Below are 18,460 nucleotides of genomic sequence, written 5' to 3'. Positions count from 1 at the left end.
ATGATGACATTATATCTCGGTGAATCCTGGTAGGATCAGCCGAATGTATAATCTAAATATGTGTTTATTTAACTCAGATGCACACTCTCACCAAAACACGATGCATTGCAGTGAAAGGCACACGCAAGGCTCCCAAATATAAACCACGGACAACTTCCAGCGAACGAATACAAATCATTTCACTTTCCAGTCACTTTGTAGCATCAGTTGGGAGCAGCAGTTACTTGCGTCAGGGTGGAACTCCCACTTCTCTATAACACAACCTTTTACCTATTAAATATGGAGCTTATCCGAGAGATTCCGGAACAAAGAGAACTAAAATGGAAAACCTAACGACTAAAATCCATCTACCTGTGATTGTGCAATTGAATTACAATAGTCAGCGACCACAAATCAGAGCTACAAACACAGATAACTAGGACGCGGGACAAGAATCTCTCCTTAACCAAAACTAGAATTATTCCCAGTGGGCGGTCTCAGCATTGGATGATGGCTTTGGGTGGCCGAATTGGGCGTGCCAGGATTGAACATGACGCTTGGTGCTGACGTTGAGCCTGGGTGGATAGCCGAGAGTGGCAGGCGAGGCCCAAATGAGAGCATATGCTGCTGTTGTTGCTGCTGCTGCTGACGCTGTTGCTGCTGCTGCTGCTGCTGCTGCTGCTGCAAGAAAGCAAGCTGGGCTGGATGTCCCTGCATGTTATTGGCGTAATACGCTTGCATGTTGGCCGGAGGCATTGCTCCTTGCATTGCTGGTGGTCGAGGGTTGGCTTGATTCATTGGATTTGAGGCCATGGTGCTGCTGCCTCCGGGCATTGGGCCTCCACTGGAACCAAACCGAGCTGACATCACCCGGGTACGCTGAGCATTAAGATTCTGCCTTCCCCTCTCAACCTGCTCACTTTCCTTCAAAAGCAGGGTCTCGACCTCTGCAAATTGCTTCAACTTCAACTCCAATCTCTTCAACTGTCAATCAGTATTACAGCAGACATAGTTAGAATATTGAAAGCAACATAAATACCACCTAGTATGTCTCAAGATCATAAAAATACCATTAGTATTAATTTCCAGGTGATCAACAGAAGAAGGCTGGGTAAGATTTCAGACAAATACCCAAATGATACTGGGCTGGAGCTTCCTGGCTTTTAGTAAAATATGGTTTTCCTTATGCAAAATGATATCACCTAGTTGTAACAAATTCTAAAAATATTATGGCGGAACAACTTATTTTCTTTAACCACATTCAGGTCAGCAGAACTTGTCAAAACCTCATCTGCGGCAGAAACCAATGCTTCGGATGCAGTGTTCCTTTTGCTCATGTGCCTCTCTATATGCCCAAAACATATTTTCTTTTCTCAGTGTTTTTATCCAAGTGGGGCAACCATGTCAAGGGCGCTCGTAATTTGAGGTTTAATCAAAATTCAAAAGAAGCAAACGATTTGTGCAGTGTTACAGCAACTTCAGTGCCAAATCAGATTTCAAGGCTTCCATCTTGACTCATAAGCCATAAGTAAATGTGCAGAACTGGCACAGCAAGAAATGCAACATATGCAGCAAAATAAAAAGGAAGCAAACTAGACCATAAGCACCCTCATACAGATTCAGCATGCTGAACTTTCCCTCCTACAAACCTGGTGGTTTATGATGGTGGCCGCCAGTCTCTGAATTTCACGCTCCTCCTGATCTGCAAAAAGTTTGCACTTTGTTGCCGCTGCTGACAAGCCACACATTGCAGCATATTTGACGTTTTCAGGAGAGACAGATGATGAGGCATCTGTTTCAAAATAATATCGCGTTTACAATAATTTTGTATAGAAAACATATACAGAAATGACATACTGATTTGAGGAATAAAGCAGTTACCATAGTTTGGACGAGCAGCTTGACCCATAGCATCATTGCCTTCTGGACACATCCTGGCAGTAAAAAATCATGGTAAGAGATACTCAAGAAAGGTAAGACAAAAAGACTACAATAAACCAAGCACTGCTGACGGTTTTGCAAGACAAGCTCGCTGTACTGACTTGGCTAAGCAAGTTGAGCAGCTCTTACTAGGTATCTACTCAGAACCCCAAGTCGCTTGACTTGGGATAAGTCAGTATCCTGTGTCCAGATAGTGCGGGATGCCAAAAGGAAGTGCCAACCAAGGAAAGCAGGGTGCACGAGGGGCAGAAAACCTAGCCACTCCAAATATGATTGTATGTGTAATGCCAACTAAAAATAGTTCTAGACATGCACTACTGACTTAAAAACCAGCTTTCTACCTACCTAAATCTCCAGCTGGAGTCAACTCGTCGAATTGAAAACAATCAAACAGTATGACAAAATTGAGACTTGCATCTCCTGTTATAAAACCAACATCGCAAATTTGATTTAACAAATGTTCATTAATCACATCACTGGGCATCCGTAATGCATTGCATCATTTTTCTTTAATCCAAGATAGACTCCAATACATATTGCTAATAAGCCACCTCCAGCCCACTGGGTCAAACTCATTTTAAATATTCTTATGTACCAAAGAGATGTTTTGGTTAGAAAAGCCTGTAAGGGCTTTTTGATCCAAAGGATTCCTGAAGGAATTTTGTAGGACTCTTACCCATAGGAATTTTTTCCTATAGAAGCCATTTGATTAAAAAAAAATTGAACCCTCCAAAATTCCTATGGATTGCTTTCCTATACTACAATCCCATAGGATTTCTGGCAAGAGGTTAGACCTCTTGAAAAAATGCCTATATTTGTATGAGAACTATGACATGTACTCAATCTATGTAGAAAATTCCTGCGTTTTTCCTGTGGTGCAACCAAATGACTTCTACAACTAGTTCATGCATCTTGTATTCCTATATGATTTCACATATCATGACATACTATTCCTGTGTTTTTCCTATTCCTATGATTTTGAAATCCTTTGAATCAAACAGGCCCTACAGTGTGTTTGAGAAAACGATCTCTATGCAAGACATCCTCAGGCCTCATCAGACTATAAAAGTATATCAGTACTTTCATCAGTATAAAAGTAATAAGCAGCCCAAAAAATGGCAGGAAAAGTGCAAGTGATTGATACTTATATGGTATATAAGTGGCTCACCTGGAATCATCTCTCGTCAAAACAGATAAAGCAGCATTTGCACAGGATGCTGCTATTCTTGGTCCTACTGCAGAGGCCAAGAATGCAACCTGCAAAACATTTCTGAACAGTTAGACCAACAATATAATATATCTACAGCAGCCTGAACAGACGTACATCAACAACAGGAAACTGTATAACATTAACTAGCTAGAAGAACCAGTGTGATCCAACTTGTGAGGGGTTCTCAGCAAAATTGCCAACCTATCTGCTCGTCGCTCTTCAGGTGCATCTAAATATGATTCTTTCAAATTTCATTCAACTGCTCGTGTTCAGAGTTATGTCAGAACTAAAATATGATGCGCACTCAATATTCAGCATGAAATGTACATAGATTTCCACCTATCATCAGGGTTGCATATTCCCTATAATGTACCTCCAGTGCCCCCAATCAGGTTTTTTAGTTTGAGCATTCAATCAATGACAATAAGCTATTTATACTCACAGCAATGACAACATGTTTTGCGGCTTTCTACACATTTTTGTGCTGTTCAATCAACCTGTAAGTGGGCATGTCCATGGGTACCCGCTATGTGCTCACTTATGTCCACTTGACTTAAGCAAGATAGGCGCTTGTGCATGTTTAATTATCACAAATTAGGCGGTGGCCGCTAACCCCACCACGTGCACGTTTAAATTAGTCAGATGAAAATAGTAGAGACAAAATACTACTGCCTCACGGGTGGTCACGCGCTGCACGCTGCTTCTAGCTCGTGCTCCCGCGACGTAACAGGGAAAAAAGGCAACCATCGCTATAGATCGCGGTCCCACCACGTTCTATTCGCTCACCTTATCTTCTTCTCACTCGATTTCAGCTCTTCACCGAAATTTTTCTTCGATCTCAGTCGATTTCAGCTCTCCACGTTCTCTTCGCTTCAGTCAATTTCAGCCGCCACGTCCTCCCCTAGCGCCACCAGCCGCCACCCTCCCCTAACACCGCCACCCTGCCGCCTGGAGCAAGCAGTCGCCGCAACTGCATCTTGCTGTTCCTTGGAAGACCTGGAGTAGGGATACCTTCTGCCGGCAGTTCTTGGAAGGCATCATTCACCTGCGGACCTCGCCACCGTCCAGATCTGCGCCCCACGGAGAGCGTCGGACTGCAGCTCCGTACAGACCTCTGCTCCCATGGATCTCGCCGCCTGGAGATTGCTAGCAGAGACGAGGAGCAGTGGGATAGAAGGGCTGCGGTGTGGATTTAGGGGAGTCCTCCAGCCAAGGAGCCCACCGCAAGCGCCATGGAGGCAGTTGCGGATGCAGCACGGTGGCGGCGGGCGGCGGTAGCGGGAGTCTTGTGATTGACCAGTCGACAGTTTATTTTCTGCCGTGGGTGTTCACTTAAGGGACTTAATACGATTGGGCTGGGGGCGCCGTGGACATCCCGTGTCCAATTACTGTTCAACAGCTTTTGATGTTTGAGAAGGCAAATAAACTGCAATAAGCTATCCACCCACGCAATGAGTAAAGTTCAATAGTGCCTTAGTACAGCATAGACATCCAGATTAGCAGTGCCACTACATGGTCAGCAACTACTAATAGTCACAGCTCAATTTCCAAAGTTTGGGAAATGATTCATCTTAAACCCAGGGTGGGCTTTGATTCAGAAGCAACTCAGTTAGAAAATTTTGGAATTTACAGTATGCATGCATGTACATCACTGAAATTTGACAGTGTAAAAAGAGCTGAAAATAACTATAGTGTGACTAATCAAAGGCAATAAGACTTTTGACACCTAAAATAGAAATATGCAGTTCAATAAATTTACAGATAGCAACACAAAAGGTGTGCAATCACTCACCAGAGACATTACTGGATTAGCGGAATTAACGAATGGAAGCTGCTGTCCAGGTTGGCTACTTTGGGGAAAGCTTCCTAAGGCAAATAATTGTCACAGTTACGAAATGAAAGCAGATAAACTTTGGCCACCATCAAAAGTTAAATGTAACCAAATGATAAGTTTGTCTGCAGAGCAAATAGTGAGGGCACCTGAAATGCTGCCGTTGGAATTTGAATGCGAAAATCCATTGCTTTGTACTCTAGATGAAACAGATGCTTCTGGCACTTCCATGCTCTCTAACAAACCATCTTCCACTGGAAGACGAATAAAATGGTGAATACATTGCGCCTTTGACTTTGTTCCGACATGGTCAGCAATACCATTCCAGTTATCATTGTACTTCTCTACACCCTCTAGCAACAGTAGAGTTTCATCATCAGTCCAGCTGTCCCCGTCATTGTCTAATCCATCTTTCGTTCCATCCACTCTCTGAAAATCTAAGCTTGAGTGGCCAGGAACAAATCTTGCATCGTGGAAACAATCCGAGCAAAGCGCAATGTCTGCCTGCTCAATCAGTAAAATTAGTCACCTCGTTCGCACCTTTACAAGCTTCTCTCGAAAAGAGTTTACAATAGTAGAGTAAAATTACTATGATGCCAAAGAATAAAGATATCCATGGACATCTACCTGTAAAACAAAAATCATACATATCTACCCGGAAATCATCATGACGACTACGCCAGCCATGGGCAAGTTGAAATTTTTGAGTAATTTGAAGTACATTTTCAAAAGGTTTTTGCATTTTCATATTTTTTGTAGTGTTGCACAGTTTCCCAGTTATTGTTTGTTTTGCCACTGTGTTTGCACCTCACAAATTGTTTGTACGTTATGCAAGTTATGAACAGCTGTATGATAGCTACCCCGAGAATAGATTATGCATTTAGATTGAAGCCAATAATATAATGGCTCATTGGAACAATTTCAACTCAAAGCTAGCATTTAAGATGAGCTGGAGGATGAGATCCGGTCAGAGAAGCTTACTATTTTTAAGACAATTTATCTGTTGGAAGATCTAAGCAAATGCACATAAACATGACAGCACAAAATAAGAAGGCTATTTCAAAAACATGCGCTTCTGATCAATGTTGGTGTAAAAGATTTTCTTAGGGCTATTCGAAGTTGGCAACTTTCCAACAGTGCCAAACCATGTGATAGCATAAACATTGCAATGAATAGCATATTATAATATTTTCAATACCTACTGTGTGTTAAGACTTTAAATTACTGCAATATTATTTAATGCATTTACACGAATTACATATATGCATACTTGGGGGTGGGAGAGGACCACTAGCACATCCCAAAGAAAAAGAAATAAGGACAAATAAAACAATTGATGCATGTTCAGGAACGGAAATGTTAGCTGCCCAACTCTCATCCTAGGGTAAATCATATTGAAAACAGAATGTGATTTATACTGGACTAACATGATAATTGTCATATTACAAAGCAAATACACTGATAACTTGCAGCGCCATGATAACTCAAATATACATCTCTTAACCAAAGCATCCCGTAAATTTTATGAGCTTTTGGTACTTAAAATTGCAAATGAGAGTAGAAGTTGAAATGTAACCCACAAGCATAACATATGGAGCACTAATCAGTTCCTTTTCGCATGATCGCGTGGTAAATCAATGCTAAACTTCAAATGCATGATACTCGACAATACGGAATCATTCTACAGAATAAACTAATTTTAAGGGTAAATGTTAAGAGAACAATTACATAATCAACAGATCTGATTTTCTCTAAAAACGTGGATAAAGAGTCTCCCATAACTGAGAATAAAAAATCTCCATAAGAGTTACAGTTATATTATGCGTACCTCCTTTTGTGACTCATAGTGTAAGCTGGGCAAAGGCTGTAAGCAATAACTACAAAAACTCTCGGACAGGCGCTCCCAAATCTTTTCATCCAAGTCTGCAAGACCAGTATCACCATTTGGCACCTCCAGAGCAGAGGAAGTCGAGGCCACCGACGCGATATCCTCCGCCCGGACGCTGCACTTTGGCCGATCAAACAAAACCAAGCCATCAATCGATTTCAACGGCGCGGATTGCAGCTGCAGCTCCCCCGTCTGCTCCTCCCTGACTAACGACGTCGCCAATCTCAAGCCCCGGTGCACAGACCCAGCGGCGAGGTAGTTAATGATCCCCCACGTGTCCAGGAACCTGACGATCCTACTCAGGTCGTACAGTTCAGTCGTGTTGGTGACGAGCCCCTGGCACTCTGCAAACGCGAGCCTCCTCACGGGCCGCTCCAGGTACTTGACAATCACCTTGTTCCTCAGCATGATGTACTTCTCCGGCGTGTTCCCCGGGGACTTCCCCGAGAAGAAGTGCGGCACCACCTGCCTCTCCAGCCTGTGCACCGTCGCCGGCGAGAACCAATCTACAAATCGCAAATCAGCACGTCAGCGTACTGTTGTAGTAATGGTTTGGGTCGCTAGGAGGCATCGTTGGGAGTGGAGAGGAAGAACAAACCTGCGTGTCGGGGCACGAGGAGCAGCTTGCCGTAGAACTGCTTGGGCACGCCCTGGCCTTCCATGAGCGGAGGCACGGTGCAGACGTAGGAGGACGGCTTGTCCGGGTCGTTGGAGAGGGACGGGTGGTCCGGGAGCATGGCCGCGAGCACCTGCAGCTGGCCGTGCGAGATGTTCTCGAGCGCGGGGCCCGGGGCGGTGGTGTCGCCAGCAGACACGGCACGGTCGGCGGCCACGGCTGCGAGCACGGATGGGTGGACCCGGGTGATGGTGCGGCGGGCGGCCGCGGGGAAAGCGGAAATGGGCTCGGATGAGGAGAGCACCTCCGCGTCGCGGAGGTCGTCGTCATCTAGGGTTTGGGCCCCGTTGGCGGAGGCGTGGGGCGCGTCGTCTTCCGGCGCGGAGTCGGAGTCGTCGGAGTGGTCGGGCTTGGATGGGGAGGGGTCCTGGGAGCGCTTCCGCTTGCGCCACTTGAGCTTCGCATCTGGGATGGGATGGAATTAGGGTTTTGGGGAGGGGCGGGGAGGGGCGGCGGGAGGAGGGGGCGTGAGCGCTTGGGGGAATTGCGAGGCGCGAAGGGAGGCGTACCTGAGGAGGAGGAGGCCTTGCGAGGCATCGTCGCCGGCGCCGGCGGAGGCGGAGGCGGAACCGGTGGTGGGAGCTTGGACTGTGTGCCCGCAACTGACGGGGGCCACGGCGGGATGGGCAGGGGCAGGCACGTGCGAGCGACTGCCCCCGAGAGGAGTGTGACAAGGGGGATTTCAGCTCTTCCGGTTCGAATTTCTTCATCTTCGCTTCGCCCCAACATCTTCAAAAACGAAAAACACAAAATATCTTATAGTAGAACATTTCGAAAATTGAAAAGGGATTGCTTTTTTTTTTGCGGGCAAAAACAGACCTTTATTAATCAGACGGGATTACAAGGGACTCAGACTCAAGCACCTGCACTACACACTCAGGTCCTGAACCAAGCCAAAATTCTGTTATATACTCTGCTCTTGCCAAATTAGCAAGGCAGTGACTAATCCTCACCTGACTACGGTCTACTTTTACAAAGTTGCAAATTCTACTACCACTAGATAAAACTTTAATCTCTGAGATACTATGTAGATAGAGCGAACGGTCTTTTCCTTTGGCCAAAATAGACGAGATTAACTGAGAGCAATCTGACTCAACAACGATAGGCAAATCACTATGAAGCAGCCCCAACTCCAGGCCTTCCAAACAGGCTGAGACTTCCGCTTCTAGAGCCTGCTCACATGACGCAAGGGATCGACAAGCCGAAAAATTACTGTACCAGCATAGTCACGTAGCACCATACCAATACCTGCAGAACCATCATCACTCTTAAAAGAACCATCGATCGTCAACTTGACCCAACCCAGAGGGGGTTTAAGCCAGCGTTTAACTGGTGGTTTCTTCACTTCCACTGGATTGATTCGCTGAACACCAGAATCCAGCATCGATTGTTTCCCTTTTAAGACTTGGTCGGTGGATGTGTTTTTTATTGAACCAAGGATCATCACATAACTACATAGGAATCTCTTTGAACTCTCTGTAGTCGGAATAGGTTTCTCATGAGTTACTTCATTCCGCTCATACCAAGCCCTCCACGCTACCAAAAGTGTGTGATCAATCATATGAGTCGGAGCAGAAATGAGGACTCGATCGGAACCGGGACGTAGTGGACACCCGTAGATCGGACTCAGAAGGAAGAAGCCAACAATCTCTCATCGAATGCCAAAGACGACGAGCATGAGGGCAGTGTGCGAGAGCGTGCGCCTCATCCTCCACGGCCGAGCCACATATCCTGCATAAACATGTGACATGCATCTTCCTTCTTAGCTTATTACCCTCTGTAGCTAGGGCGTTAGAAGCTGCTCTCCATGCAAAGGTTTTAACCTTTGGTGGTACAGAGGAACTCCATATTTTGGACCAACAAGGATCCTTTCGGTCAGGACATGCACTCGAGCTGCCATAGGCACATTGTGTCGAAAGGCTATTGAAAGCCAAATGATACGCAGACCGTGAAAATTCCAGATCTCTCCGGTTGCCATGCCAGGGCATCATCGAATCCCCTTCTTGAGGGCTTAATTTTAAGTATAGCATCAGCATCTATAGGGTAGAAGGTATCCCGAATCAGATGAGTCTTCCATCGACCATGCTCATCTAATAACTCTGAAACAAACTTAATACGTCTGTTCCTCTTTGGAGTAAGAACCTGGCTGTTCGCTGTTCTTGGCAACCAGCAATCACGCCAAATACGTATGCTGGTACCATTTCCAACACGCCACACAATGCCCTTCTTCAATAACTCCAGGCCATAGGAGATGGCTGTCCAAGTAGAGGAAGGGTTCCCGGTAAAGACGGTATCCAGAAGATCTCCACGAGGATAATAGCGGGCCTTCAATACACAGGCACAAAGACTATTTGGACAAGTAATTAACCTCCAAGCTTGGCGGGCCAATAATGCCTGATTAAAGAGACGCATATCTCTAAAACCCATGCCACCTTGAGCTTTCGAACGAAGCATAGTATTCCAGTTCACCCAGTGAGTTTTACGCTTACCATGTTCAACTCCCCACCAATAATCATGAATTAGCTTTGTGAGATCATCACACAGAGAAAATGGAAGCTTAAAGACTCCCATAACATATGCTGGAATGGCTTGTGCAATGGCCTTAATAAGAATTTCTCTAGCACTTTGGGCGAGAAGACTATCTCCCCATGCCATCAGATGTTGATAGAGGCGAGATTGTAGATTAGCAAATCTGCCTTTATGCATCCGACCATCTGGGGTAGGCAGCCCCAAATACTTTTCTTCAAATTCCTGGCTTACCACTTGAAGGATAGTACGGACCTCCTCTTGTGATTCCTGAGAACAAGAACCGCTGAAAATTATAGAGCACTTGGAAGGATTAATGAGCTGGCCCGTACCATTTGCATACACATCAACAACATGCTTAACTCTTGAAGCTTCATCAGCCGAAGCTCTAAAGAACAACAAAGTATCATCCGCAAACAAAAGATGGGAGACACCAGGTGCACCTCTAATTGGTGAAATTCCATTTACTTCAACTTCTCTTTGTAGGAGAGCAGAAAGGCCATCAGCCACGAGTAAGAACAGAAAGGGAGATAGTGGATCCCCTTGTCTTAAACCTCGAGAAGGAGAGAATGCTTCCAAAAGGGTTCCATTAAATTTAATTGAATATCTCACCGTGGTAACACACGCCATAATCCATTGTATCTACCGATGAGAAAACCCCATTTTATGCATTGTAGACTCCAAGAAATGCCAATCTACTCTATCATAAGCTTTAGATAAATCCAATTTATATGCACAATAAGAAGAATTCGTAGATGTGCCATGCTCCATAAAATGCAAACACTCAAAGGCCAAGAGTGCATTATCAGTTATCAAACGCCCAGGAACAAATGCGCTTTGGTTTTCTGAAATAATGTCGCCCAACAGCGGTCTCAATCTATTAACCAAGCATTTGGATACCACTTTGTACAGAACATTGCATAGCCCAATAGGACAAAAATCTTTCAGCTCAGTTGGGTTGTCAACCTTTGGAATAAGAACAATTGAAGTATCGTTAGTACCCTCTGGCATAAACCCTGTAACAAAAAAAATGATTAATGATGATCGGCTTTTACATAATATAAGTACTGTACAACCGCTAAAACAAGTCGCGGACGCACAAAAAAACTATCCTGTGGGCACACCTCTCAATTTTTATTGAAAATTGAAAAGGTGTTGCTTATTAAAAATGATTAATGATTGTTGGCTCTTACGTAAAAATTACAATGGCAAAACTAGTGCGGATGAAGTAAAAAAACTACCGTATGGGCACACCTCTCAATTTTTATTTTTGCACTGGCCGCCAACCTATGATAAAAATTTGCCCAAATAATAATTATAAAACGTTTTCCAAAATTTCAGAGTGGGTAGTGGCCCACTCAGCCACCCAAATATGCCCGCTCCCGGCTAAAACTATAAAAAAATGAGTGATCCCTTGTTGGAATCATTTCTCCATATCCTCCAAATAATAAAGGACTAAAACCTATGATCTTTCTCAAGATTTTGTTTCAACAACGGGTTGTTGGATTGTTCGGCTTCTGATACCAATGAATAGAGAGGAGAAAGGTGTAGTGGCACGCGCGCCAAGATGTGGTCTTGAAGGCCATACCAATATCCTAGAGGATGGTGGTTGATGGCTACAACAAATGGAACGACAATGTGTACCAAATGGAACAACAAAGTATCAAAAGTCACGGGTGTTGCTGGTGCAAGCTACAATGAGGTTATGAAGGCTTAGTGTAGTTCAACATTTAGGCTTTGAAGCCTTATAAACTAGCCTATCCCCCACCCCCAGTTGGCCCAAGCTCCGCCAGTGTATGAAGGTGTTCACTTATCAACACCTACAGTGTGATCAGATCTAACAAGAGGCTCATGTGGGAGGATGCGACAGTGGCGGTGGTGAGGAGAAAGGTTTAGGGTTTGGTTTGTATACAAAGTAGTGAGGGCAGGGGCTATTGGATCTAGATCCAGTGGCACAATTTTTTACTAGAACCTCATGGTTATTAAAAGGTGTTTTCTCACATATTTTGCTATAATTTGCCCGAGAATAGTTATGCCATGTGAATTGAGGGACAAGACAAATATGGGCTACACTAACATGATTCACTACCTATATTTACTCCTACGGAAATGGCAATCACTCGCGGCGATATATTCATGTTCTTATATATGTAACAACGAGGCCTAAAATCCGGAGACGAGTTAGTCCGACTAGTTCGTTTACATGTAGGATGGAGTAATAAGACCATCTCAACAAATTTGCAAACATATGTGCTCATGCGGAATCCAACAGCCATCATCCTCACCCACCAATTCATGTGTTCAATAACGGAAATAGCATGGAGTCTTGCGACCTTGCTCAATATGTTGAAGTATTCCAATATGATAATACGTAAAATGTGTTGGTATACAAGTATGCATTGGTTTGCTGATAATAGTGATTACGGCCCACACATACACATCTTCATGTGAGACAGACCGTCGCCTCATTCCGGGTAGCCAAAGTACGCTGTGTGTGCAACTTCATCATTCTCTTCGAATAATTTTGTAGATGTTTCTATGGAGATGAATGGTCTCGTTGTTTATCAAATTAAATGGAGAAATGACCGATCAAAATGCAATGCATTCTCTATGTCAATTTAACAAAGAATGATTCAACTTCTCTAGGAATTGGAGAAAACATATACTACCTCCATTCCAAGACTTAAGGCTTATATTTTTAGAAAAAGATCAAACCAAATAAAGTTTGAGAAGAATCTATCAACAAATGTGATATTTGTAGATATCATATGAAAATATATTTCATTATCTATCTATGTATTTTGTACGTTAATGATTTTTTATAAAAACTTGGTTAAACTTGACATAATTTAACTTTCTAAAAATAATATAAGCCTTGACCTTTGAGATGGAGGTAGTATGTCCCAAACAAAGATAAAGATGGAAAATAATGTCAAAATAGTGAATGCATTGCGGAGCTCAAATACAGCCTACCATATTGCAGCTTTATATAAATGACACATGTCGTTCCCCACTATGGATGAATAGTTTGTCTTGGTTGAAAAAAGGGTGATTTGAACCCTGAACGGGATAATTTTCTTTGCTATTTTTATCCAAGCAACATGCTTCTCGCATATTTAAGTGATTCCTGCCTACGTAAGCTAAAGGCATGTACAATTGGCATATGGTGATACCACTGTTGCCATTGTTGGAAAAGAGAAGAGGTCGATATACTTTTTCTTCATATCAAGACATAGCAATTTTCTCCGTTATATCAAGGGTCATCTCTTCATTGCACGTCTTCCTAATTGTTTTACTCATATATTTTTATACTGGCACATGCACATGACCAATGGTATAACATATTTCTTTTCTAGAGGACAGATGAAGTATATATGAAAAGCTATCTTCTCTGTTCATGCCCTAGTGAACCATGCTGTTGTGCGCTTACCACATGAACACTTTTCGTTTCAAGTTGGAAGCTGGCTGTCCATCTTTATATGCATTCACAGGTTGATTAAAATACAAAAGGTAGAAGCATATCTGCACATGTTTTTTTTTTTACTTTTCATGATATTCAGCTGAGACTGAAACCGTTGAGGGTGGTGATAAGGCGCCACTATTGCTCTTAGGTTGTAATAATCATGTCACACGTAATACGGAGTATGATGCAAGAGAAAGCAAGTATGATGAACGCGGTGACAAGCCGAAGCTGTGACATATTCAGGCACAATTCAGTTGGTCAAGGATAGGTGAGTTCATCGCATATAAAGCGTTACCTAGACTAAAAATAACACAAGAGTACGACAAGAGTGAGGCTAGGCTTCTTCTGCATCTTAAACTGGAAGGAGGCGCAAGATATATTTGCCATCGTTTGCAGACAACCGGCATCAATATCCCTGTTCATCTCCATGATCTTCTCTTAGAAGACCAGACCTTGGGGGATGTTAAGAAGAGCACGGATTGTCTCGCTAGCCATATCCAGAAGCTGTAAGTACTCATCTGCCCCATCGACCAAGCACTGCAAGTTCCAAATATAGAAGGATAATGAGAATGGAACAGAAGGGCCAACTCTTTGGAGATCAGTGTATCATCACGTCACAGCATATTGAAAAGCTGGAACTATTTCAACTGTAAACCAAAAGTTTATTCTAACTTTGATTGATATTGCTGAAATACTCATGTCGGCCTTCCAAGAAACAGGGAAGCATAAGATTACTTATCCTCCATCATAATACTCAGTCATCAAATTTTCCTTTGCTTTTATCTTTCTCTGATGTTCTAGGTTTCTCTATACAAACATGCAACTCACGAGAACAAAGGTTAAAAAAAGGGTTGTTGTCATACTAGAATTCCAGTTGGCTATCTAGTGCAACACGTAGCATATAAACATTAGACAAACCTTATCCGCTTCCCCAAGCTTTTTACATATTCTTGCCTTCTGCTCATCTGGAATATCATCCGCATTGACAATCACATCTAGAAACTGAATGTGAGCACATTAGTTAGCTAGTGGTACTTATAAGATGAAAACAACAGGTAATTACATTATGGCATCTATGCAAAACGTAAACATAGCTGACCTGTGAGAGCAGCTGGGAAACTGGATATCCATCTGCAATAATGTTGCTAACTTCCTTGTTTGCCACATCAAATTCACCAGATTTGCATGCTGCTAGCAATGACTTGACAATATCTTCAGGGATAGCCTGATAAAGGAAGACCAACTTCATGAACAAAATAGTTTGAACTACCAAGAGAAGACAAAGAAAAAACAGTTTTATGTTCAAACAACCAACTTTTTCACAGTAAAAGTTATCACGACATGAGTGTGCAACTAAATAATTTGATCACACATGTGCAGAACCTTACCAAAACCTGGTCCAAAATCCACTTAGTTCAAGAGAACCAACTTTATCAAGCATGCAGGTTTTGGTATAACACTATGTTACAGGAAGTACCAAGATTGGTAACATGGCATGTAAGTTAGCCATTTGCAAGAAAGTGAGAGAAGTACCCCTGAAACACTAATCAAGTCGTTGGAAGAAATAGAAGATCCGAATAAGCGAGCTGCACTCTGCAACAAGAAAAAGTAAAACGAAATGAACACACTTAAACCATAGTATAATACAAAGGGTACTGAGGAAACCATCAGACCTGAAGGTAAGTTATAGCACGACGAAGATCTCCTTGAGAGATGGCACTTAATGTGGACAATGCCTGATATGGAAAATACAGAAGCAACTCAATAAGCCAATATAAGCAAACAACTGATTAGATGTTTTGCAGCAACGCTTGAGCTGAGAATATTTGAAGTGAAAACTGTAAGGTCACCTGAGCATCCAGAGTGAGCCCTTCTTCATTGCATATATGCAAGATGCGGTTGGTCATCACATCTTCTGATAGAGGCTTGAACCTAAACTTTGCACATCTTGATGCCAGTGGCTCTATTATCCTGCATTGCAGAATAATCGTGGGTTCATAGATTAAATAAATAATGCACTACAGGAAAAAGTACATGAACAGATTCCTGATTACCTGCTGATATAATTGCATATGAAAAAGAATCTTGTCACTTTGGAATAAGTCTCCATAGTACGCCTCAACGCATTCTGTGGAAAAGCTCATGGTATCACCAACTGACACATACCATATTAAGAACTGGAACAATAACAATATATGAGTGCTACATACTGTATTGTACCTGGGCATCTTCTGTCATTGAATCTGCTTCATCTAGTATAATAATCTTGTATGGTGGGCAGGGATAACCACTGAAGGCCATAGCAAATCAGAAATAGACATCAAGAATGTAACTATCAGATGAAAACCGAAAAAAAATCTAATTGCATTCAGCTTACGCTTTCCGTGCAGAACCAACAGCCACAGCAGCAAAATCTTTTATCTTCGTCCTCACCACATTAATTCCCCGTTCATCACTAGCATTAAGTTCCAAAACTCTTGACTTGTAGAGCTCTGGACTGAATTATCCAAAGGGGGCCAGAAAACTAAAGTGAGTCTCCAATTATGCTGACAGTAATATCATAGTGTGTGAGAAACAGAAGTACAAAACGTCTTCAAATGTTATTTCCTTGTTTTGTATGTTGGACAAAATGTAACTCTGATAGTATTTGTACTACTTTAAACATATACTTTACATTTTTATTGTGTACTCTATCACATAAATATTTTGTTATTCTACCTATGGATATTAAAGTATTACTTCACGACGAAAGGACAGAATCTACCAAATAGTAAATACACTCTAATGTAGGTCCAAGTAACTGAATAGCAATTACCCAAAGGTTTTTTTTTAATGATGAGAGGTGCTGGAACCAATTAGTTATCCCATCACAAGAAGACCTTGAGGGGAAGCATCTATAGAGCTTAATCTACTGAAGTTCTGATTTCTTAACTTAGTTAGAATTGAATATACATTATTCGACTCACTAACCCAATGTTGAAGCATGAACACACTGTATTTTCTGATGAGAATAGTCATGCCTTCAGCACAACCATATCCTCACTGATCCAATAATAAAGCATATGTATTATATTCGTTATATGGCCCAGTCAATGGCATTTCACAGAATCAATCAACCATACCCTCAAAATAATTGTTTCCACGCCTTACGTTTAAAAAAAATTGTTTCCACTTTCAAACATGCTCTCGATTCTTAAGATTGTACAAACTAGGCATGCCGATATCTACCTAATAAACAAAAAATCAAATATTGTTAATGTCCATTATTATCAAAATCTCCAACTTTCCACACGGAAATGCAGTCCCGTGATCCCGTCACCACAAACTGTCCATGCACAACAATCAGCAAAGTTAACATGCCATTGTGACGACATGGATCAACAAACTCTACACACAAGTAGATCCGGTCAAAGCTCAACATCCACTGACTTGACCATTGCACAATGCACACCATGTGCATCTAATGCTCCCATTTCGTTGACTTGTTACACCTCGCTAGCATTTGACAAGTATGACACCTTACAAACTTATTGAGTACTAGTTATGCTGACCGAAGCAAACACAGGAACACAAGACCAAAGAAACAATGGCCAGAAAGAAAGTACCCGTAGAGCTGGAAGGCGATGGCGAGCGCAGTGGTGGTCTTCCCCGTCCCAGGCGGGCCGTAGAACAGCATGTGTGGTAGCTGCAAGGGGCCAAACCCAAATAAGAGATCTCCAAAGGGGCTCCATGAACAGATCAGAAAATAAAAAAGAACATCACGGAACAAATGGAGAGCTAGGGTTAGAGGAGCGCCCGAACGTACGTCGGCGGTCTGGAGGGTGTTGGTGAGCACCCGGACCACCTCCTCCTGGTGCGCGACGTCCTTCACTTGCCTCGGCCGGCTGCGGCGCCAGGGACACGCACGATTAGAGCAGACCACGAGGGCTTATTCGCAAAACTGCGCAGGGAATGGGGGGAAGAGAAGGGGGAGGGGCGGCGGCGCTTACTATTTCTCCACCCATGGCTGCGACGACGGCACGAGCGGCGCCATCTCCTCTTCAGATGCCGCCGGGCTTGGGGGAGATGGTGGCGCGGGCGACTGGCGGACTGGCGGGCGGCTGCTCTGTTTTCGCGCGCTCTGTTCTTTTGGGCGGAGGTTTGGGGGTGGGGAGCGCGGCTTTGGCTCCCCTTCCTCTCAATCCAGGGTTTTTGGTACTCTCTCCGTTTTTTAGTTCCCTTTAATAAAAAATTCAGTCCCTGTAGCCGTCGCCTCTTGAGAAAAGCCCTAGCCGCCCCTACTCAGCCTCCTCCATAGATCGGTTCCCCCTCCTCCGGCCGGCTTCACCGGCGTCGGAAGGAGTGGGGAACCCGATCTATGAGTGGAGTTTTCAATAAAAGTAGTTTTTTCGGTAGTCTATGTTAGGTTTTTGGTCGCCGTTTTCTTGTTGATTTCCCCGCAATGGAGATGGCATCGTCTGCAATAAGTGATCTTCGGCCTTTCGTTCGACGACGAGATCTCCTTCCCGACGTCAATGGTGGTGCTCGAAAGATTACAATTATCTAGGTATGGGTGTTCAGATCTTACTTCGCCAGATCGATCTTGGATCTTTTCTCATGGTTGCCGCGAGGAGGATTATCCTCGCAGTTCTTGTCCCGATTGCTACGTCCTCGACAATGGTGATTCGTATTCTCGGCTCTCCATCAATGTCGACAAGGCAGATCGGTTTTTATTCCCCGACATACCGGTGTTGGTACTCTTGCCGATGTTGATTGACTACTTTAATGGTTGCGCGCGTGCACGCAGCCTTGGCATTGCGGCTCAAATTAAAATTATGGGAGAACCTTCGTTGGTATTTACAGAGTCTATGGTTTGTTATCTATCTTTGGTCGCCTTCGAAAAGGTACAAGATTATGTCTTGGAAGAAGAAAGAGTTTGAAGACCTCGAAGATTTGCTAGTATCTTT

The 18,460-nt window shown here is 43.3% G+C and overlaps 2 protein-coding genes across 2 annotated transcripts; both read right to left on the bottom strand.

The window, feature by feature from the left end:
• Positions 1 to 154: 154 nt before the first annotated feature.
• LOC124654227 (SWI/SNF complex subunit SWI3C homolog) lies at positions 155 to 8,083 on the bottom strand. Its single transcript, XM_047193243.1, has 9 exons — positions 8,035 to 8,083; positions 7,448 to 7,930; positions 6,790 to 7,355; positions 5,111 to 5,465; positions 4,923 to 4,996; positions 3,089 to 3,177; positions 1,861 to 1,913; positions 1,629 to 1,771; positions 155 to 963 (listed from the first exon to the last, which is right to left on the bottom strand). The coding sequence occupies exons 1-9, from the start codon at positions 8,060 to 8,062 to the stop codon at positions 442 to 444; spliced, it is 2,313 nt and encodes a 770-aa protein (XP_047049199.1). The 5' UTR covers positions 8,063 to 8,083; the 3' UTR covers positions 155 to 441.
• Positions 8,084 to 13,696: 5,613 nt separating this feature from the next.
• Positions 13,697 to 17,615, bottom strand: LOC124654517 (replication factor C subunit 2). Its single transcript, XM_047193518.1, has 12 exons — positions 17,504 to 17,615; positions 17,320 to 17,398; positions 17,120 to 17,199; positions 15,892 to 16,011; positions 15,735 to 15,804; positions 15,569 to 15,642; positions 15,365 to 15,485; positions 15,188 to 15,250; positions 15,048 to 15,107; positions 14,614 to 14,739; positions 14,433 to 14,516; positions 13,697 to 14,051 (listed from the first exon to the last, which is right to left on the bottom strand). The coding sequence occupies exons 1-12, from the start codon at positions 17,545 to 17,547 to the stop codon at positions 13,953 to 13,955; spliced, it is 1,020 nt and encodes a 339-aa protein (XP_047049474.1). The 5' UTR covers positions 17,548 to 17,615; the 3' UTR covers positions 13,697 to 13,952.
• Positions 17,616 to 18,460: the final 845 nt, after the last annotated feature.

This window comes from Lolium rigidum, chromosome 5 (genome assembly GCF_022539505.1).
Source record: "Lolium rigidum isolate FL_2022 chromosome 5, APGP_CSIRO_Lrig_0.1, whole genome shotgun sequence".
In the NCBI taxonomy this organism is placed as follows: Eukaryota; Viridiplantae; Streptophyta; class Magnoliopsida; order Poales; family Poaceae; genus Lolium; species Lolium rigidum.
The sequence above is the reverse complement of the archived record's forward strand: the minus strand, read 5'-3'. Positions and strand labels throughout refer to the sequence as shown.